We start from the raw sequence: 21,743 nt of genomic DNA on the forward strand, positions 1-21,743 counted from the left end.
CTGCTTTTTCCAGCCTTGGCAGGGCTTGAGCATGGCTCTGTCTCTGAACCACCACAGCTTCCATCTCTTCCTCTTTCTTGTGCTCCGGCTCTCCTCCTCCTCTCCAGCACCATGACAGCAAAGCCATGAGCTGGGAGGTCCTGCCCTCCCAGGGCAGCTGTATTGAGGAGTTCCTCTCAGATGTGGTCCTTCACTGGCAGTACTCAGGAGAGTCTGGCTGCAATAATGGTGGTCAAGCTGGGCTCTGGACTTAGGTATTAATGAACCATTTGAAATTCTGTCTAAAAGCCCCCAGCTGGACTCTGTATGATTGTAAATGGTAATTTCTCTTGTGTTGTCCCATTCCTTCATTGCCCATATATTTTCCCAATACAGTTTTCCCCTATAAGCTGCCTAAGGGAAAGGGTACCTCTGAGACAAGGCTCTTGCCTGGGAAAGAGAGACCTGTTGCTGGTTTCCAGGGAGGGGAGCTCAGCTGTGGGCTCCTGCCAGCACAGAACCACTCAGCACTGCTCTCACCCAGCCCTGGGCACTGGCCAAAGTGGAATTGCAGGAGTGAGTCCTTGCACAAGGCCTGTAATGGGTACAGGTGTGGGAACACACTGTCCTGGTGTGTCACACATGGAGATTTGCTGTGGGCCCAGATGTGGACATGGGCATCAGGTAAGTTTAACCTACTGGTGCTGTAAGGCAAGGCAAGGTCCATTGACAAGGAACAGTTAATAGCAGCTCTGTTGTATCCAGGGCTGTGCTGATCTCTGGCATCTACGTTCATCAAGACCATTTTTGGTGGGTGTAGCTCTGGCCAGCAGTGAGAGCAGGGAAGAGCCCAGGGCAGAGCCCATCTGAGGCCCACACTGGGCAACACTGTGAGCATATGCTGAGCTGAGGTCCCTGCAGCACAGTGGCACATTCAAGCACCGTTGCTGCTCAGATCTATCCATCCCTGATGCTGTTGGATCATGGTCCCCATTGCCATCTGCTGCCTGTTGCAGCCCATATCCTCGCCAAGTCAACAGCTTGTCTCCAGAGAATGCTCTCAGTGACACTTTTAACTGCTGTTTGTCAGAAATAAACTCTTCTTTGCCTACCCTTCTTTGCCTCCAGTTCACCTGGAGTCAAAAAGGTTTTGCTCATTCTGACCCCTTGATCCATCCATTGCTCAGGTGTCCCTCCAAGGCAGTGTGTCCTCTTTCCTTGATTTTCTCTGCCAGCTTGCTCCAGTACAGGCTGGCACTGCCTCCTGCACTCACTGGTGTTTACACCCTTGTTCTATTCTGATCCCTTGCTCAGCTTCATTCTCTTCCTCCTTTTGCACTGCTCAGAGTTCAGCCAGTCTGAGGTCCAAAGCCTCCAGGTTGCTTCAGCACCCAAAACCACTTTTGGGCTTTGCCTCCCCTTGCATGTGGTGGATCTTCTGCCCAATTGTCTTTAAGGTTTTCCCATTACAGCTGCCCTTCATCCAGTGCTGCTTCTGTAGGAAAATTCAAGCTGGAAGAGTCGGCTGGAGTCATGTGGACAAATCCCAGGACCTCACACTCCTTGCAGGAGTCATTACTGTGTTCTTGGTTTTGCCATGTAGTGAAGGCTTTTGGCTCACAAAGGAACTGACTGAACCTGGTGCTGGTTTTACTGGTCCAAGTGCTGTCCCTGGAGCTGGCCCAGCCCTGGGCATCTGCTCGCCAGCATCAGTCAAGGGCAATGGCCTAGGTTAGGATTTCCTAGGCCATGAACCTGGACCATGTGCTCCAAGGCAAGCACAGACTTGGTGATACTGGAGAGATCTGCTACATTTTGGTCTCCTAATTGCACCCAGCAATGTGACACTTCAGAGGAGCAACATTTCAGAAGCTTCCTGAAAATCTCATTCCTCTGAAGGCATCGGATTGCTGAGAATTCTGAAGGGAAGGAAATGCTTTACTGGGCAGTTATTTCTGGAGCAGGCACACTCTGCTCACTTCTTGGACCAGATTATTTTCTTAGGATGGGCTTTCCTCCATCTGCTCCCCCAAATTCAATCCCTGTATACCCTGGGAATTGGAAGCAGGGCTGAGGTAACATGCCAGCATCTTCCTACTGATCTTCCAGGTGGATAACATCAGGGTGTGAGTCTCTGAAATGCATCTCTCAGAGACCTCTTCCCAAATACTACCCTTGACCATTAGTATGGGTTAATGATTTACAGGGCTCCCTGCCCTCTCCTCTAGCCCACACATGCCCAGGGAAGGAAGAGGAGCAACAAGTATCACATTTTGTTAAAATTAATTGAAAAAGAGGGACAATTTGAAACCACAACCTATTTCTGTGTGCAGCAAAACATGACATTAAAGTGGTAAGTGGAGAGCATGTGAATGAGCCGGCTGTTCAGGAATGGCAGCTGGATATTTGTCCCAGTTGTCTCCTACCATCTGATTAAGGGAACAAGTTATTTCATGGTGCCATATAAAGTATACTCTAACCCACTGACTAAATATAACTGATCATTTCTAACTAATGCCTTGCTTTTTGTGGAAGGAATTGTGAAGGAAAGTGCTGCTAACCCAGGTGCTGTGAGGGAGCATTTGTAGCCCATAGCAGAGACAAGCACACCTAGCAGGTGTTAGGATTTGGATGGGGCATTACTTAGCAACAGAGGCCTGGAGTTAACCTGGAGAACCATAAAGCTGGTGCAGAATGGTAACTTTTATGCTGTTTAGTGTCTGTACATTGAAAATAGATGATGTAAACAGGTGTTATTACATCTGGAAATTTTATGTCAGTTTAAAAATGTCATTTCTAGCCCAAGCTGTTCCTGTTAAGCCTCTTCAGCTGTGCCAAGGCCTTGTCTCTACTCAAAGACATTGTCACACCGGTAAAGCCATACTCAAACCCCAGTATTGTCAGGGTTCTGTGTTATCCCTGCCTGGGGCCTAGGGGCACCCAGGAATGAGTGCAGCTAAAGGAAGCAATGAAGCGGAGCAAGCACCATTCAAATGCTGCAGTGTTGTAAAACCAGCACAGGGAGCCCCTGGGAGGAACGAGGCTGAGAAACACTGCACGGGCAAAAAGCATCCTCGGGAAAAGCAAACCACGGCGTCCGCTTTGGGCTGAGGATCGTGGATTACAGGGAGATGTTTTAGAGGTGACCGTGCCTACAGCGTTCACGGAACGCGATACCGACCGCAGGGCGGCGGCGGGGCCGGGGGGCAGCGGGGCCGGGCCGGGGCGGCGGCGGCGGAACCGGGGCCGGGGCCAGGGCGGCGGGGCCAGGGCGGCGGGGCCGGGGCCAGGGCGCCGGCGCGGTTGCCGTGGCAGCGCTCCCAACACCGTCACCGGGAAGTGCATCCGGGGCCGCCCAAAGTAGTTCCTCGGTGACGGCGGCGGCGCGGCGCGGAGGGATCCGCCGTGTCCTGGCAGAGCGGCGGCCGCGGCCCGGCGCGGCCCGCCCGGCCCCGGCATGTTCAAGAACACCTTCCAGAGCGGCTTCCTCTCCGTGCTCTACAGCATCGGCAGCAAACCGCTCCAGATCTGGGACAAGAAGGTGAGGCGGCGGGCTCGGGAAGCGGCGCGGCCGCTCGGCTTAGGATCCCGGCTCAGGATCCCGGCGCAGGCCCGGAGCGCTCCGGACACCTGTGGGGCCGCTCTGGGCCCCGCTGCAGCGGCCGGGTACCGGGATCCCGGGAACTGGATACCGCCGTCCCTGGGGTACCGGGATCCCGGGAACTGGATACCGCCGTCCCTGGGGTACCGGGATCCCGGGAACTGGATACCGCCGTCCCTGGGGTACCGGGATCCCGGGAACTGGATACCGCCGTCCCTGGGGTACCGGGATCCCGGGAACTGGATACCGCCGTCCCTGGGGTACCGGGATCCCGGGAACGGGATACCGCCATCCCGGTGTACCGGCACCCCAAGAACGGGATACCGCCATCCCTGGTGTACCGGGACCTCGGGAACGGGATACCGCCATCCCTGGTGTACCGGCACCCCGGGAACGGGATACCGCCATCTCTTGGATACTGGATGCCCTGGGGTCGATGTACCGGGCCCCTCAGGGAGTTATGTGTTATTATGAGTATATTGTGCCTTTGCTGGGCAGAGGAGCCCGCCCGGCAGCAGAAGCTGCAGCGCTGTGGGAAAGCTGCAGAGGTGTCCAGCGCTGGCCATGGGCAGCGGGATGCCCAAGGCCCCGTGGCCACTGCGGGGGCTGAGGTGGGGGTCTGCTCTGGTGCACGACCCGCCTTTCAAACAGGCTTGCCAAAGGCATGCAGAAGTGGGCTGTGTGACAGCTTGTAGTGTGTAGGAGAAGTTGTGAATGTCTCATCACTTTGTTTCTCCTTCCTGTCAGTTTTTAGAGTGGTTCTGCTCAGGGCCCCGTGCCTTCTCCAGGCTGTCGTGCATCAAGGAGCCCTCCTCAGGATGTTTAGAGATTAAGAGCTGTGCTGCTTCCCCCCATCACAAACCATCCATGGTTTAGTGATTCTCCAAAACACTTGTTAGAACTTCTGGGACCAAGGCTACAACCTGTATTTGGTTGCTTGTGCTTGAGCCTTATCTGAATTTTTTTCTGGTTTCAGAAGGCCTTCAAGGCAGTTCAGACAGCTGTGTTGTTTTACCTGAGTGGGCTTGTGTGAGCATTTACAAGTTGTGAGATGGGGGACAGGAAGCACAGACCCATCCTATTTTCCATCAGTGGGGCACCCATGTAGCTCTGTGAAGAACTGGGATGCCTCACACTGCTCGTGTGTGTGTCTGTGTTTTGCACAAATATTTGTGACTTTAGAAGAGGATCAACAGCTTATTGGATGGTGCAAGGACGGGGCGCATTAAAGACTCTTAGACAAAGGGATGTAGTGTGCTGCCAGACTGGATAAGCCATAAGCAGGCTGGGCTGACCCTGCTTGGAGGTGGAGGTTGGACTGGAGACCTCTGGAGGCACCTTTCCATGTCAATTGTCCTGTGCAGGGTGACAGTGTTATGATTGTGTGCCCCACGAGTGGTCAGCAGGAGCTCTGCTTGCAGGGTGGATGTCAGCAGTGGTCCTTTCAGCTGCAATAGACTCTCTTGCATGAAGCATGGCCAGCCGGGGTGTGCTTGTGAGGATTGCCCTGCTCTCTCCAGCAGTGCATGAAATACCCCTATCATTTTGGTAAGAATTGGAAACAGTATTTCACATTCTCCCATGTCCTAGGTGGATACCCAAGATTACTGGGTTCATAGCTGTCCTAATGTAGACTTTCATATCTTTGCAAAAAGAACCAGCAGGCTGTCATTTCTGCTTGTTTTAGATCTTAGGGAATATCTCAAGCTTTGTGGTGTGGGGAAAACCTATTAATTTTTTGGCCTCAGTAGGATATGCACTGCTGGTGCTGGTGGAGAGAGTGTGTGCCTGAGTGTGTGAGTGTCCAGCCCTTCTCTAGAGGCAGTCAGCCATGCCCAGCAGAACAGACCAAGTCTCCTTAGTGACCAGTGGCTGGCTGGTATTGCTTGTCCTTGTTTTTACCCCTTATTGCACTCAAGTTTGACTCATACTCTTTTATGTTTGTTTATCTGGGCTTCTAACGTGAGGCTTGAGTCCCTTGTGTTCACTGCAGTGTATTTTGATAGATGGAAATCTTGCACTTGGTGGACATGCAGCATGCTGGGCCATAAACTCTTGCTGGCACTCTGGGGCAGTGATCAAAGCCTTGGAAACAGCAAGGTCCAGGAGAGGAGGAGCCAAGTGAATGCAGAGGGGTCCTCCTGGGGTCTTATTCCTTCTCTTATAGGAGCTGCATGTGCCTCTTTTTTCCCTCTCGAGTAACCGCAGTGCTGCCTCCCCACTTTTGTTCCAGGTGCGCAATGGCCACATCAAGCGAATCACAGACAATGACATTCAGTCACTGGTGCTGGAGATTGAAGGAACAAATGTCAGGTAGGAGAAGCCTATTCTGCTGTTCTGGGGGAACAGCACTCTGCCCTGAAGCAGAGTGAAAGATGTCAGTGCCCAGCAGACATCATCTTCAAACTACAGCAATGTGATGGCAATCTCTTTGTCAATAAATTGAAGAATCTGGATCATATCACTGATACTCCTCTGTGGCAGTATGCTGTACCTTTCCCTGGGTGTGCTTGTAGAGCTCTCACTCTCATCCTCAGTGGGGCTAAGGGATAAAAAATAAAATCCCATTATTTTTTCCATTACGTGAAGGAGAAAAAGTGGTATTTAATACCCAGCCTCAGTCAGAACCACCATTTACTGGAAAAGCAGCGCTGTCTGCTGTCTCTTCTATTGTCTTGGGCCTGTTCTCCTCACATGACAGCTGCTCTCCCTACACAAGGAAGATCAAAGGGAGATTTATGAGAGGATTTGCTTATGGAGCTTCTCTTAGCAACCTCGTCTCCATCGCCCCGGGAGACAGACGCCAGCTCCATGAGCGGGCTCAGAGTCTCCAAGGCTTCTCCAGGAGTGATTCAGAGCAGGGCACTCCTTATAAGGGCAGTGGAGACTCCTCTCCTGCAGACAGACTGAGCCAATGCTTCTCTTCCTCCAAGAAGTGTTGATACAGAACTTGCCAGGCGTGACGTGTACTTCTCAGGCTCATGACCTCTGTTTTCCCAGCCGTATAGAGCACACAGGGCCTCTGCCATGATCTGACCTGGGTAGGAGGAGGTTCTGTTAAGAAACAGCACTGACATGGCCTTGAAAGTGGGGAGGTGAAGCTGTCCAGGAAGGTGTTTCATGCCCTGGGTGAGAAAAGTGTAATTTGAGATGCATTCTTTGTGTCTTTTATCTTTTTCTGCCTGCAGCTACTTCTGAAACTCCTCCTTTTACAGGAAGCCCTGGTTGTTGCTGAGATCTTATGATCACAGTAATCCATTTCTGCTTGTCCTCCAAGGCTGCATTGGGCCAAGGGAGAGACTTGGGTTACCTTGGGCTGTGCACTTTGTGCTGTGTGAGATCCTAAAGTGTTTTTCTCTCACCTCTCAGTACCACGTACATCACGTGCCCTGCTGACCCAAAGAAGACCCTGGGCATCAAACTACCTTTCCTAGTGATGATCATCAAGAACCTGAAAAAATACTTCACTTTTGAAGTGCAGGTGAGGAGTGTGCAGTGGGGAGGCCCCTCCAGGGACCACTGAGGAAGGCGCCAGAGAGCCTGCAGTCTTGTGTTGGAACTTGTCCCAGGCAGTGAGTGATCCCCAAAACAGTTTTGCTTTCTTGGCCATGTGGTGTGTCAGGTTTTCTGGTATGGGGGCATCAGTCAGCTCAAAAACACATTGTTGCTATTCCTGAAAATGGGTCTGTTTCCTGTGTGAAAATGACTTCTGCTGGAATGGAGGGGTGGGAGTAGAGAGCCCTCTTGGAGACCGGTAGCGCTGTCCTGGGGAGCCGGGGCCTGGTGCCTGGGTGAGCCCCCTGCCTTCCCTGGCCAGGTGCTGGATGACAAGAACGTCCGTCGGCGTTTCCGGGCCAGCAACTACCAGAGCACGACGCGGGTGAAGCCCTTCATCTGCACCATGCCCATGCGGCTGGACGACGGCTGGAACCAGATCCAGTTCAACCTGTCCGACTTCACGCGCCGCGCCTACGGCACCAACTACATCGAGACCCTAAGAGTGCAGGTGAGACCAGCCCTGGGAAACCAGCGCCTGCTGATGTTCCTGCTGCCTGGGACAGCAGGATGGGAATCTGGCTTTAGCCCTGTGTGGTTCCTTTGCCAGCCCTGCTCTTTGCAGAGCACTTTGGAAAGGGAGCAAAAGCCTGAGGCCTCACATTACTTGACTAGACTGGGATGAAGGAGGCCCATTTCCCTCTTGTTTCTCTGACTGGCTGTTGGTTAGGGTGAGAGTTGCAGTTCCCTGTGGCATGCCATGAAGGTGGAGCTCTGCTGGGGATTAGCTGTGTGTTGCCTTACTGTCCAGATAGGCTGGACAGTGATTGGCTGAATGGGAGCCTGGATGGGAAAGACACACGGTGTACAGACCATTCATACCCCTGGTCAAGCTTGTTTCCTAGTGGTAGTGGAGTGACTGCTTTCACTGAGTCCCTTGTAACAGAGCTGATGCAGTATTTGTTCCTGCTGAGGGCATGGAACTTGTTCCATGTGCTAGGGAGTCATGTTCACAGTGTCCAGTGGTGTGTGTTATTTTGAGGAATGTCTGTGTGTGGAGCGTGCCTGTTTCTTAGTATGAGAGGAGTGCTGTAGTTCCTTGCAGGACTGCCCTGAGGTGTAGGCAGTCAGCTGAGAGTTTTCTACCTTCTCACATACTCAGGAGAGGGACCAGACCAACTCCTTTGCTGCCAGCTGATAGTGGAGGCAGCACAGACTGGACAGGCTCATTCCTGACCTCGGGGAGGCCCTGAAGTGGGCGTGTTAAAAATGCAGCAGGCTGAGACTGTGGGTGTTCTGGCAAACATTGATACCAGCAAAGCAGAGCTCAGCTCACAGCAGAAAATCCTCGTAGCAACTAAGACAAATCTCAACTGGCAGACATGCCAGAGCTTGGCCAAATCTTTTGAACAAGTGTTCATCCCTGGAGAGAGCATCTAATGCAAAGCAGAGGGCACAGACCAACATTTCTCTGATGCCCTGTAAGATTCAAAAAAGCAAGACAGTGAGGTACATTTCCAGCTCCTGAGCCAAAGAATCCATGTTGCAGCATGACACCAAAGCTGGATGTGGAAGGGGCATGTGGAAAATGGACTGACTCTTTGTTTTGACTCTCAGATCCACGCTAACTGTCGCATCCGCCGGGTGTATTTCTCTGACCGGCTGTACTCAGAGGATGAGCTCCCAGCCGAGTTCAAGCTGTATTTGCCTGTCCAGAACAAGGCCAAGGTGAGCTGCATGTGGGAAGGAGGGTGGGAGAACAGTGAGCCAGACTAGCATTCCTCTGCATCCTCCTGCTGCCCGGAGTTTCTTCTGGCAGGAGAGCTCTTGCCAGCTTTGGCCACCAGCCAGGGAGCACCCTCTGTTGCCAGGGTGAGCAGTCTGTCTGGGGTGCCTTGCTGCATAGCTTTCCTGCCAAAACATGGAAATTGTCATTCCCATCTAGGAGCAGTGTGAGCTGTTCAGCCGCTCCCCATGTCCTCCCTGGTTGTGTTGGAGGACTCTGGGCAGTTGCAGCTCTCGGCATCTCTCCAGAGCTTTCATCCATGACTCAGCTCAGCAATTTTGCTCTTCAGAGCAGCTGCAGCTCCACATTTGTCTTCCAGGAGAGATGCTGTTTGTGTCCCTCTAGCACAAAATGAGTCCCCTCTGATCTTTTCCCTGCCCAGTGCAGATAGTGGTGCCATGAGGGGGGAAGGAGACACCATGGCTGCCCCTCAGGAGGAGCTGCCAAGCTCTGCTCCTGCAGTGATGGGAGAGGAGTGAATATGCTGGCATATTGAGAGATCTTGAGCAACATGCAACAATTTTGAGGCTTGTGAGGAATCACCTTCTTTGCTAGGGTGAGCATGTCCCAGTGCAGACACTTCTTTTAGCAAAGAAGATTCCTGGGCAAAGGTTCAAGCTGCTGAAGGAGGATGTTGAGGGCTGATCATAGTGGGAGGTAGAAGGCAGTGTTAACTGTAGGCAGCACCTCTGGGGAACCTGTCACTGCCCTCTGGGCTGTAGCAGCCTCAGAGGTGTCTGGGGAGTGCTTGGAGCCCTCCCAGTACTGTTGTCCTGTGCTGCCAAGTCTTGTAAGTGTCTCCTTTCTTCTCCCTGCTCTCTCCAGCAATAACACCGCATTGGGAAGAGATGTTGGCGTGCAAATTGTACAGAGTCAGAGTTTTCCTGGCTGTTCCTGAAGTGCTGAGCCTAAACTCTGCAGGTGGCCTGGTACCCAGTCTTGTCTTGCTCAAAGTGGCCACTGTGCCTCCAAAGAAGGGATTCAGCAGGAGTTGTGGAGTTAAGTGTATCCTCTTGAAGTTAGCAATTTTATTTTTATTTCCTTGTTTTCCATCTCTTATATATGCTCTAAATATGGATGTAATACTTGTTCTTGAAAAGTTATTAAACATTTGGCTCTGTAAATCTGCTTCTGTCTTCTTCCTCCTTTGATGGATCTTTAACCTGCACATTTTAGTGCTTCAGAAAGTGCCAGGGAATTTATTTGAGAACCCAGATGTTAGAATTTTCCTCTGAACTTGACTTTGATCAGCACTCTCACTGTTTAAGGGATAGCACAGACGTGAACAGCAGCAGTCTGATTAGTGGAAAATTAGCGAGGTTTCCATAGAGAAGACAGAAACTGTCTCTAATCCATGAAGTTTGTGGTACTATGACAAAAACTCATGCTGTTAATGAAAATGGGTTTTTCATTCCCTTTTTCCTTGAAGGCATTTTCTCCAGCGGTGACAAATTAGACTTACCTGCCTGTTAGGGCACAGTTTTGTTGGCTGTGTAGTTACCAACTCACTCCAGCTCTCAGCCAAGCCTTTAGCAGCATGAGGCACACAATAGCCTTCCAGCTGCCAAATTGTCCCTTTCCCCAGGGATCAAAGGGGAGGTTTAGCAAAGCAGCATAACAGGAGCGGAAGTCTTTTCCTGTGCTGGAGCTGCCCTTCCCTGCCTCAAATCAATCTGCCTTTGTTGTAGAAAGACTTGCAAAGGGAAGGCCAGAGACTTCATCAGTTATGGGGTGAGTCTGGGAGTAGATGATGCCTTTCCTGCCCAGGGCCAAGCCCCCCATCTACTCTGGAGGGCAGGTACCAAAGGCTGGGACTGATTCTTCCCTGGGCTGTGCAGTGAATGGGGAAGGTTTCACTTCTCTTACTGCTCTGTAGAATGAAGCTGCTCTTTCCTAGGAGGAGGAGAGCCTGCTGGGGGACATCTGCCATAGATTTTGGGTTTAATCCTGACCACTGAGACCCCACCTGGTTTAAAGGTTTGGCACGTCTGTGCATCCTCTCTCTGCACCTCTGTGGCAAAGCTCACTGGACACCTGTAATGGAGCTGCCTCACCTGCACCTTTAGAGCTGCTGGGCTTTGAACTGGAGGTGCTGCCACGTGGGACTGGATTGTACCTACAGAAGGCTTTCTGGAGAAGACTTTTGCAATTCTTCTAGCAGCTCAACAGCTTGGTTAGCTCTAAGGAGCCCAGCCAAGGAAGCCCACATGAGAAAGCACCATCCATCTTGCATTGACATATGTCAAGGCTTGGCTGGACTCAATCTGTCAAGTGGAATCACAGTGGATTGTGTGCCAAGGTTGGCCTTAATGAAGTCCATGGTGAGGCTTTCTCCATGTTGGCAAAGCTTGCCAGAGCTGGGGGAGCTGCTGAGCAGATCCATCGGACTCCAGCAGGATAAAATGTGCATCCTTTCCCGCAAGCCCTTGCTCAACACCATGTGTTTTTGGCAGTCTGGCAGCTGAACACTCAGCAGGAGTTGCTGCTGCCTTTCCCTGCCCTACTAGGGCCTGTGCTGGAGTTGCCCCTTGTCCTTGAGGAGTTGAGCTCACCCTGAGTGACTGGCCCTAATGCATTAAGAGGGGCTGGGCTCCCCTGGGCCCCGAGCTGGCTGCCTCTGCAGAGATCAGATGGGCCCTGCTGCCAATTCCTGCCGGACCTCTAGGAGCTGTGCCAGCGGATTTGCTGGAATAAACTCCCAGCCACAAACCCTTACATCCATATGGACCTTCTGTGTATTTTTAAATACAAAACAAAATACTGAATCTTCCTGTTTACTTGCTGCACAAAGTGGAGCATCATCGGATACTGGCTCTTTCCTTTACGGCCAGATGCTTGGTGATTTACACAGTGTTCTTCCAAAATCTTTCACTTCTAATCCCTCTCTCACATCAAAACTTTAACCATCTCGCTGAAGGTGGGTGAAGCTGGATGCTCTTTTGTGGGAGAAGAGGTTGCTGCTGGTAGATGGGCCAGAATGTCAGAGACACCCTGTCTGCAGCAGAACTCCTGTGGTGTGGTGGAGCACTCAGCTTCTTACTCCTTCGGTTATGGCTTTAGACATGGCTGGCATGCAACATCCTCTTACATGGAAAGAGTGGAGGAATGTAGGAAAGAGGTGGGGGCAGAGATGGGAGTCATGGATGGCTACTGCCTGCCTGTTCCCAGGGCAGCCCCAGCTGGGTATGAGGGGTGGGCAGATTGGAGTCCCAGTTCTGTGCAGGCAGCTGTGAAGAAAAGATCTTCAATTTATCTCCTCGTTCACTTTTCTGTGGGTGGCCTGCTCCTTCCTTCCTCCCTAAGTCCTTGCTGAAGTTCATGTCTAGTGAGAGAGAAAAGAATCTTTGTGGGGAGCCCTGGTTTCAACCCAGGGCAGAGCAGGGCCCACCCAAGGATCAGTTTTCCTTCTCTACTCCAGCTTTTCACCTTTGTCTTCCATTGGCTGGGGCAAGGTTCTTCACTTGGACACTCTGTTTAGGACCTCAGTGCTGAGAGCTGCTTTCTGCATGAAAGGCAAAGCTTCCCTTTGAAATCTTGAGTGCTGAAATATGGCGAGTGCACAGGCTGCAGCTTCTCAGAGCAAGGGACCCACCCTGGCTGGGCCAGCAGCAGCAGGCTTGGGCTGGAGCAGCTGGCAGTCACTGTGGTGCAAGCCAAGGCTGGGACATCCCAAGGCTCCAGTGGCTCTGCCTGGGCAGCTGGCAGCTGCTGGCAGGGCAAGCAGGCAACGGGGTTTTCCTGGAAATCTTTCTTCGTTTGCTCTGCTGCTGGTGCAGATGTGAGGGTCCAGCCCAGCAGAGTGGCAGGACACTGGTACAAGCTTCTGTCCCTGCCTGTGTTTGTCCCCTTGCACTTTGTCACCTTCCTATCAGGTGGGTCCTGATAAAGAAGCACAGAGTTGTGATCACAGGGGGAAAAGCAGGAATAAAAAAAAATCTGGGGCAAACTGCTTCTTGTCCATTCTGCATCTCCCTGGATGTCTTGGGCCAAATGTTGTCATCTTTATAGAGGGATTACACCTCCAGGACGACGTTAATCCTTTGCAGCTGTTGTCTAATGTGGGGCAGGCAGTACTGGAGGCAAGGGAAATATTTATTTTGAGTTTTACCACTGGCCACCGCCCAGGAAAACCAAGTGACGGTACTGGGGACTTTGGCCACTTTGCATGCAGAGAGAGCTGATATTCCTGCTCTGCTGGTGCCTGCAGGAGAAGAGTGAGAGCTTCTCCTGGCAGGCTGCAAAATAGGACCACCCAAACACAATCATTTGGATAAAGGAGCAGTTGTGCATCCTGAGAGCTCACCTGGGATGCAGTGGGGAAAGCCTCAGAGCCCCTGAAGGTGAGAAGACGACGGATGCCAAGTTGTGCTGAAGCAGACTTGTAGCACATCTGCTTCACCGTCACTTCAAGTGTTGCCCCTGCAGCCCCAGAAATGACTTTGTGTGAGATGAGGGGTCTCAGTATGCCCAGGAGCAGGCTGGGGGCTGCCAGGTGGGTGTGAGGGGAGGAGAGGGGCAGGAGCCACATGCACACATGCCGAACTCAGTGTGGTTGGTGGGTGCATCCCACCCTCCGTGGGGGCTGTGCTGGCACCTCTGCCCTGCCTGCAGCGAGCACAGGCAGCAGGTTCAACCCCTCCCAGGGCCCCATGGCCCTTCCCTCCATCCCCAGCATTGTTTCCTCCGACCTTGAGCTGGCTGGTCACTGCTTGCTGTATCCCAGCCCCAGTTCTTCCTCTGCACTGAGCCCAGCTTCCTCTGTGTTTTCCGGGTTCTTTCCTCAGCGCTGAACTGGGATCGTGCCCTGGCTTGCAGAGGCAGAGGAGGATTCTCCTGAGATGGGCCATTCAGGCAGAGAGCCCCTGCCAGCCCTGGTCACCCCCCACTCACATCCCAGCACAGCAGGGCCTGGAGGACGCTGAGCTCCCAGGTCTTTTCCAGGTCAAGCTCTCCAACCTATTTTTGGGAAGCAGGAGCTGCCTGCTGGGGCAGTCCAGTGCCTGCCAGGGCCAGGCTCAGCTGGACTCGCACTCCCCATGCTCCCAACCTGCTGCCCCTTACAGCAGGTGCCTGCTGCCCCTCCTGGGGTCTCACACCCACAGGTGGCCAGAGATGAGCTGACCCCACTGTGGGCGTGCAGGGCAGTGCAGGAGCCTCCTCATTGAGCGCCACTGAAATGCTGGGCTTTGTCTCCAGCCGGTCCCTTACTGCTGTCCATGAGCATTTCCAGATGGCCCTGGGCTCCTGGCACCAGCTCTGCTGCAGCATCCGGGGAAAAGCAGGAGGGGGTGGGAAGTGGTGTCCCAGCTCACTAAGTGTGGTGGCCTGGGTCTCTGCTCCCAGCATCCCTAATTCCCACTGGGGAATTGTTCTCAGCTCCTGTCCCACCCTGAATCAGCAAGGAGGCCCCTCCCCTACCATGGAAGGGATACCATGAGCAGCTGGCCCTGGGCATCCTTGTCCAGTTCTGGCTTTCCCTGCGAACCATGCATCTTTCCAGGGTCTTTGGGGCCCTGCATCCCGTTGTGCCCTCTGTACCCCAGGAGAGAAGGGAAACTCTGCTGCCGTGGGAAATACATCTGTTGTTGGAAATGCATCTGCCACAGGAAGTGCATCCAGTGTGGGAAATGCATCTGCCGTGGGAAATGCATCTGTGCTGGCCTCTGGAGCAGTCTCTGCGGGGGTGGGGAGAGAGAATCCCAGCCATGCTTTCCTCCTGCCTCGCCTTTTGGACAGGTTCATGGCTTTTGGCAGCTCCTGGTGCCTGTCTGACCCCAGTACAGCATAGGCTGGAGTATTGGGCTGCCCCATGGCAGGGCTCCCGTCTCAGCAGAGCTGGGGGTCCTCCCTCAGCTCTGGGGAAGACCTACACAAGCACAGATCTGGGCAAAATGGTCAAAACCGAACTGAAAGAAGTTAAAAGCCAAGGAATGTGACCCAGCAAGGCCTTGCTGATGGAGTACAACAGTCCTGAGCCACTTGAAGACCTTTTTCCACCCACTCCCCCCAATTCCTCAGAGGTTTTCTGTTCCTGATTTTGACTTCTCGCTTGGCTGCAGCGATGTGCTGAGTCTGAGCCAAACGTGTTTTCCAGGGAATCGGCTCATGGCTGGAAATCGCCGCCCAGTGTGGGCAGGGATGGAGGCTGGGGCAGGGGATGGGTGACTCAGGCCACTGGGTTCCCCCCCAGCACCAGGAAAGCAGGGTGAGAGCCAGCATCAGTCGTTCCCTTTTACAGTAATTAGCAACTGACGAGTGGCTGGGCAGCTCAGGGTAATTCAGTGCTGGGAAGTGGTTGGAGCAGTCGGGAACTGAGCCAGCAAGCTCTGGGCCCTGGGGAGGGGGAAGGATGGGGATAGCACAAAGGCTTCATATCCTCATCCATGAAGTAGGGGAACCCTCCCACCAGGGCTGGCGGGAGGGGATGACGGCAAAAAGCAGCTGGAGCTGCTGGCAAGTGGAGCAGGGGTACAGCAAGACAGGTGCCCAGGGAAGAGGCAGGGCACAGGTGCTGGTACAGTGCTGGCCCTGGTCCTGCTGCAGAGTGGGCTGCAGGAAGCAAGGATGCTGACTGGAGTCAATTCCCACATGGGGACACTCCCCAATTACACAGGGTCATCCCCACAGGGATGGGTCAGGTTCACACAAACCCCTTGCCCAGCACAGCCCACCAGTGCAGCAACTGTGCCAGGCCTCTGCTGCCCACCCCAAGGCTGCACCTGCAGCTGCAGAGCAAACCTGGCTCTGGCTGCCACCCCTGTGATCATCACATCGCCAGCCGAGGCAGAGACACCACTACCTCCATCTCTGTGGTTTGCTTTGCAACATGAGCAACATTCTTCCCCAGATACAGCCAGTTTCCTACCCCTGAAGTCTAATCTTTCCCACTCCCATGATTATTTCCCTGATCTCTGCAGCAGTTGTGACTCCTCTTGCCTTCCTCTGCCGAGACAGCAGTGGTGAGACAGGATATGGCCACCCCTTCCCCCCAGGAAACTGGACAGGGCTGTGTGGGGACAGTGAGCTGCAGCACCCTGTGAAGTGGCTCCAGGAGGGTCCCGCAGCTGCTGCCGGCCCCTGCACGGGGAAGGGAGGCGGCTGCCCAGGGCTGAAGAGCAAGGCTGGGGGAGAACAAGGCACCCTGTGTTCCCAGCAAGGCCCTTGTCACTGCCATGGAGCTGCTGAAAGGCCGCTCTGTCCACTGGTGGGGGTGGGGGGGCTGCTTTAGCTGACCCCCCTAAGGTGGCGGCCCCAGGGCAGGCATTGCTTCAGGGACACCACTGGCCATGCTGGCCCTTTGCTGCATCCCCTGGGGGTGCCATGCAGGGAGGGTGACCCCCAGACAAGCCCCACTACCACAGAATTTGTCCAATCCCTCCCAGGGCACCCCAGCAGCAGGAAGGACGATGGCACCACAGCTTTCCACACACCCGACCCGTTTAATGGACATACAAGGCGGCCGTGCCCACTGGGCCATGAGCCCCAGGGCTTCGTCCCACAGTGGCAGCAGCAGGGCCCGGACTGAGCTGAGCCCCAGCAGGGTGGCAGAGGTGGCATCTCCCGACTCACACTGTCTTTAGGCACTGCATCCCTGTATCCCCATGGTTCAACAGGAAACACAGCCACGAGCTCAGCCCTCCCTTCCCCACAGCTGCAGGTGCCCCTGGCTGAGACCTGCCAGCCTGCAGCACTTGTGAGCAGCCGCCAGCCCACTCACCACCCGAGCTGCAGAGGGCTCACACAGGAGGAAGGGACCCTGCAGGGACCCAGGGCGGATGCAGGCACGCGATGGGTGGCAGCCTGAGGGTCACGGCTAGGGGGACGCACAGGCACTGGGGAGCAGGCAGGGCCTGGATGCCCTCCAGCCCCCCCATGACCATCCCCGGTCCCAGCCCGGCTGCTCTGGAGGGGCTGGGGGGGTTGGGCATCCCCCCTTTTCTGAGGCTGGAGCCATCAAGCAACAATGGGGTAGAGGGGCCAAGGCCGTGGTGAGGGTCAAGGGGAGGGGGTGTCAGGTCCATCTTAGCACCATGGTGGCGGGGTCGGTTGGGGGAGGGAGCCAGGGTCAGACCCACTCCTGCAAGGAGCGCTTGCAGTACAAGAGCATTCGGGGTGCGCCCTTCCTCTGCATCTGGACGATGACGTAGATGAGGCCCAGGATGCAGAGCAGCAGCACCAGCAGCACCAGCACCATGACCACGCTCATGGTGCGTGTGTACTCATCGATCTGCACCACCACGTCCACGTCCCTGCCTGGCTGGCCATCTCCCTCGTTGTAATCCTCATCTTCCTCTTCCTCCTCCTCACCTTCAGTCTCCCCATCCCCATCAGGGTTGAAGGGGGGTCGGTCAACATCGGGCCAGCGGGGATTGGGGTCTGGGACCAGCTCCGTGTGACAACCCATGAAGTCCCGTAGGATGGATTTGGGATAGCCTGGCTCTGTCTTGAGACGCTCATTGTCAAACTTCCAGTACTTTGTGCCTCTGTAGAAGTAGGTGGAGGCTGGAGGAGGCAAGATGGAGACAAGGAGTAAGTCGGTGGCCACAGGAAACTGCAGAACCTGGGCACCCCTGCAGATGCCCAGGACAGCAGGCTTTGCTCCAGGACTGGTGAAACTCTCCAGAAAGGGATTCACTGATGACTCCCCAGACACTCTTCCCAAGCCCATCCCATGTGGCTAGGCTATCAGAGGGATATCTCATCCCTGAGACCCCCACCACCTTCACCACCACCCATCCCTCTCCTCTACTTACAGGCATCCGGGCTGAGGAAGGCTCCCTTAGGCGAGGGAGGGATGCCCACCCAGACAGAGATGGGCTTTGGGTACCCAGGGTCCACCGAGCGTGTGTCCTCGTTAAAGCGCCAGTATCTGGGGAGGGAGGTGGGGAGCAGGTGAGGAGCACAGGGATCTCCACTGCTCAACATTCTCCCCGACAGGCCAGGAGGCAGCAGAGCAGGGAGAGCCCCACAGACACTCACCTGTCCCCACGGAAGAAGAAGGTGTGTCCCGTGGGCTCCCACCAGACGGCCGTGTCAATGCTGTCGTAGGGGATGCCCTGCCCATAGGTGACCAGGGGCTGTGGGTACCCAGGCTCCAGGTTGGCTTCTCGGAAGAGCCAGTACCGGTCACCTAGAGGGGAAAGAGTTGGAGAAGGGGGATGAGAAGGTCCTGCCCAGCTGCTGTGGCACAAATTGATAGGGATAGTGGTAGATGCCTGTGGCCACCCCGAACTCTTGGGATCACACAGCAGCTCTGGCTGGAGGTGGGTCAGGATGGGATGAAGCCAACAAGCTCTCAGCAGCTCTGTGGGGGCACTGGGGTCTCACTTCCACCTCAGCCCTCCCATCCAGCTTCCCTGCTCACCTTTAAAGAAGACGAACCTCCCGTCATGCCTCTCGTAGGCAGCATCGATGTCCCCAGGCAGGCCCCGCCAGAAGTGTCCGATAGGCATGGGGTAATTGTCCAGCACCCGGTTGTGCCGCACCCTCCAGAACCACCGGCCCTGGAAAGAAACAGGGTGTTGGCAGAGGATGGGGAGGACACAGGAACACAATCACCTTGCTAAGGGTCCTCCCACCACAGACCCACTATATCCCCAAGAAGGGGCAGGAGGGGGTCCTGGCAGGTACCTTGAATACAAACATCTCCCCACGCAGCACTGCCACCGTGTCGAAGTCCCCATCGCAGATGTCAGGGCCATACTGGTCAGGTCGGTCTGGGCTGCCAGGTTTGGGTGGTCGCTCTGGTTTCCCCGGAGGGGGAGGTTTAGGGGGTCTCTGGTCTGGCCTGCCAGGTCTCCGGGGTGTCACGGTGGGCAAAGGCTTGGTGGGCTGAGGGTGCCCATCTGCGGTACCTGTGTCGGGCAGGTGAGAGAAGGGATGTGGTGATGCAGACCAGCAGCAACTGTACCTCAGTTTCCCCACACACATGCCCAGAATCCCAGCTCTGGGATGATCCCCCAACCAGCTCCTCACCGTAGAGCTGCTGGATGCCCTTGAGGTCATCCTCAGGCAGCTGGAAGTTCTCCGTGTCCATCCACTGGTAGAAGGGAGCCATGATAGCGCTGGGGTTGCTGGAGTGCTCCAAGCCCAGCGAGTGCCCCAGCTCGTGCACAGCCACCAGGAAAAGGTTGTTCCCTGCATGGAGAAGCACCATCAGCAAAAGGGGGACATGACACATGAGGTGAACCCCTGGACCCAGCACCCTGCAATAGGGGTGCTCCAGTGGGATCGGTCTGCATCACCCATGGTGGACCTGCTCTCCCTCCCACTCCTGTCCACACCAGCACAGCCCCCTGCCCCCTTACCCCATTGCAGCCTGAAGGCCACCAGGCTCCTTTACCACCTCCTTGGCCCTCAACTCACCAGACACATCCGCATTCTCCAGCGTCCAAGGCTCATCCAAGTCGAAATGCGTGTCCCCCCCCATGCCAGGACCGGGAAAATAGGCATGAGCCAAAAATCCCCCAAGGCCATCAAAGGGAGAGCTGTCTCCATGGAATCCAGAGGCAAAGAGCACCATGATGTCAGCCTCCTTCTTCCTCTTCTGCCGGATGTCCTCGTAGGCCACCTCCCGGAAAACCAGCGGCGTGGCTTGCTCCCACACCCGGAAAGCTCGTCGGACAGCCTCGTGGGAGTGGTACCGACCCAGCTTCTCCGTGTAGTTTTGGATGCTGGGGATACAGAATTCATTAGGGAATGGAGCAGCATTCGCTCCCTGAGGGGATCCATGGCTCTCCATGGGCTGGGGGAGGGCATGGGGAGGGCATGCTGGCAGTGTGGGGTACCTGAAGGTGAGGTGGCTCTGGCTCCAGCGCCGGCCTGTCAGCGCGTACCGCTTCCGACGCATGTTGGACTTCATCCGTGCTCCAAACTGATCCGGGACCCCACAGCGGGGACGTTTCATCCACCTGCCAGGAGGACACCAGGCCAGGGCTCAGCCCACGTCCCTGAGGGGTTACAGCACCCACAGACAGCAGGGACGATACCCTGGCTGCAGAGGTGCAGCCCCCAAAAGGGCAGAAGCAGCTCCCAAGGGGGACAGGACCCAGGTGCCGGCAGAGCCCTGAGGCTGTCAGAGAAAACCACAGAGCCTGAGAGTGGAGCTGCCACCTGCTCGAGCAAGGGGACAACGGAGAAACTCACGCCTTGGTCTCCTCGTCCAGGACGCCAGTGACGGTGATGCCGTAGAACTTCTGCATCTCGGCGAGCGCGGCAGAGAAGGTCTGAGCCGAGCGCATGGTGGACATGCGGCGGCTGGGCTGCGGCAGGTACCCGTAGAGCCGCAGCCATGCCTGCACCGGGAGAGGCACAGAGCCATCAGGCACCAAGCAGCCCCACGGAGCTCCCCACCACCCAGCAGGGAAGGATCTGTCCCCTGCCTGACTGTCCCCCAGCTCGGTGTCCCTTCACTGCCAGCGGTGCCAGCAGGGCACAGGGTCCCTGCCCTGCCCCGAAAGGTGGGGGATCTGTGATCTCGGGGGGCTGCTGCCAGATGCCCTGACTCCAGGGACAAGGCAGCTGGCAGAGAGCCAGGCTGCCTGCAGGCTGCCTGTCCCCATCCTCCTCTGGAGGCGTCCCCTGGGAGCTGCTGAGGGATGTGAGGCTGGGACCCCCACCCTGGCCGGCACCACAAAGGGGCTTCTGTCCTGCAGGGCTGCAGCCCCAGGGCGGGGGGCAGGAGGGTGCTGGGGCGCGCCAGGCTCTTCCTTCCTGCCCCAGCCTCCGCCTCCTCTTGTCTGCTTTAATTGCATTTTATTTTTATCATTATTATTACTCTTTTGTAACTTTTTTTCCCTCCTCTTTTTCTTCACTTTTATTTTCCAAATTAGAGGGGTTTTCCTTTTAATCCTTAAAGCTTTTTTTTCTAAATTCCTTCCAATTCTTTTTCCAAGTCTTATGCCTCTTCCAAGTCTTATTCTTTTTCCAAATCTCATTCCTCTTCCAAGTCTTTTTCCTTTCCCAAGTCATCTCCAGGTTCTCCAATCCTTTTCATACCCCAATTCTTTTCCTATCACTTTTACTTTTCAAAAGCGGCTTAACATTTTAATTTCTAAAAACATTTAATCTATTAATTTCTTCTACCCCCACTCCCTTCCCCCAGCAGGGTGGTGGAGCAGAGCCTTTATCAAAAGCCTTTCACCCCCTCCCCCGCCGGGCACAAAGCGCTCTCTCCCTACACTCCACACCCGCTGCACGCCACCCCTGGGGGCAACCCGGATCCCCCCCGTTCCCCGCGCCGCCTGCACCTGCCCCGGCCGGCGTGCGGCGGGCCCGCAGGTGCGGTGCGGCGGTGCCCGAGCCCCGGCCGCCCGTGGCTCACCTCGGCGTTGATCTCCTCGCCCGCCGCCGCCGCCAGCAGCACCAGCAGCACCACGAGCGGCGGGAGGCGCCCGCCCGCCCGCCAGGGGGCGCCGCCCCCTGCTGCCATTCCGCGCCGCCGCCGGGTCGCGGCTGCCCCCGGCCGCGCCGGGCCGGGCCGGGCCGGGCCGAGCCGGAGCTACGCCGCCCTCATGGCCCGGCGCCGAGCGGCCGCGGGGGGCTGCGCACGGTGCATGGGCGGCGCTGCCAGGCGCGGCCCGTCGCTTCCCGGCCCGCCTTTTGTGCGTGAGGTCAGGACGGCGGCGCGCGGCACATGGGCGGCCGGCGCGGCGCGGCGCGGCGGGGCCCGGCTCCGCTCGGCTGCACTGCCGCGCTCTGCCCGCCGCCGGGAGCACCGGAGCGCTGGCGGAAGGCGGGCGCGGCGGCAGCGGCGGCGGCGGCGGCGGGGAGCGGTGGGAGCGGGCGGGGCGGGACCGGGCTGAGGCGGGGCCGGGCTGAGGAGGGGCCGAGGCGGGGCCGGGCTCAGGCGGGGCCGGGCTGAGGCGGTGGGAGCGGGCTCGG

General features: G+C 55.9%; 2 protein-coding genes across 2 annotated transcripts; one reads left to right on the forward strand and one right to left on the reverse strand.

Moving 5' to 3' along the window:
- The first annotated feature begins 3,306 nt into the window (after window positions 1-3,306).
- Window positions 3,307-9,989, forward strand: CFAP20 (cilia and flagella associated protein 20). The gene is made up of 6 exons (XM_056500776.1): window positions 3,307-3,520; window positions 5,814-5,893; window positions 6,950-7,061; window positions 7,398-7,586; window positions 8,693-8,803; window positions 9,687-9,989. The coding sequence occupies exons 1-6, from the start codon at window positions 3,437-3,439 to the stop codon at window positions 9,690-9,692; spliced, it is 582 nt and encodes a 193-aa protein (XP_056356751.1). The 5' UTR covers window positions 3,307-3,436; the 3' UTR covers window positions 9,693-9,989.
- A 6,291-nt stretch (window positions 9,990-16,280) lies between these two features.
- MMP15 (matrix metallopeptidase 15) lies at window positions 16,281-21,603 on the reverse strand. Its single transcript, XM_056500465.1, has 10 exons — window positions 21,184-21,603; window positions 20,007-20,155; window positions 19,649-19,771; window positions 19,227-19,534; window positions 18,837-18,998; window positions 18,492-18,715; window positions 18,226-18,364; window positions 17,841-17,991; window positions 17,615-17,730; window positions 16,281-17,363 (listed from the first exon to the last, which is right to left on the reverse strand). Exons 1-10 carry the CDS (start codon window positions 21,289-21,291, stop codon window positions 16,927-16,929), a joined length of 1,917 nt encoding a protein of 638 aa, XP_056356440.1. The 5' UTR covers window positions 21,292-21,603; the 3' UTR covers window positions 16,281-16,926.
- Window positions 21,604-21,743: the final 140 nt, after the last annotated feature.

The sequence above is a fragment of the Oenanthe melanoleuca genome, chromosome 11 (assembly GCF_029582105.1).
Source record: "Oenanthe melanoleuca isolate GR-GAL-2019-014 chromosome 11, OMel1.0, whole genome shotgun sequence".
Classification (NCBI taxonomy): Eukaryota; Metazoa; Chordata; class Aves; order Passeriformes; family Muscicapidae; genus Oenanthe; species Oenanthe melanoleuca.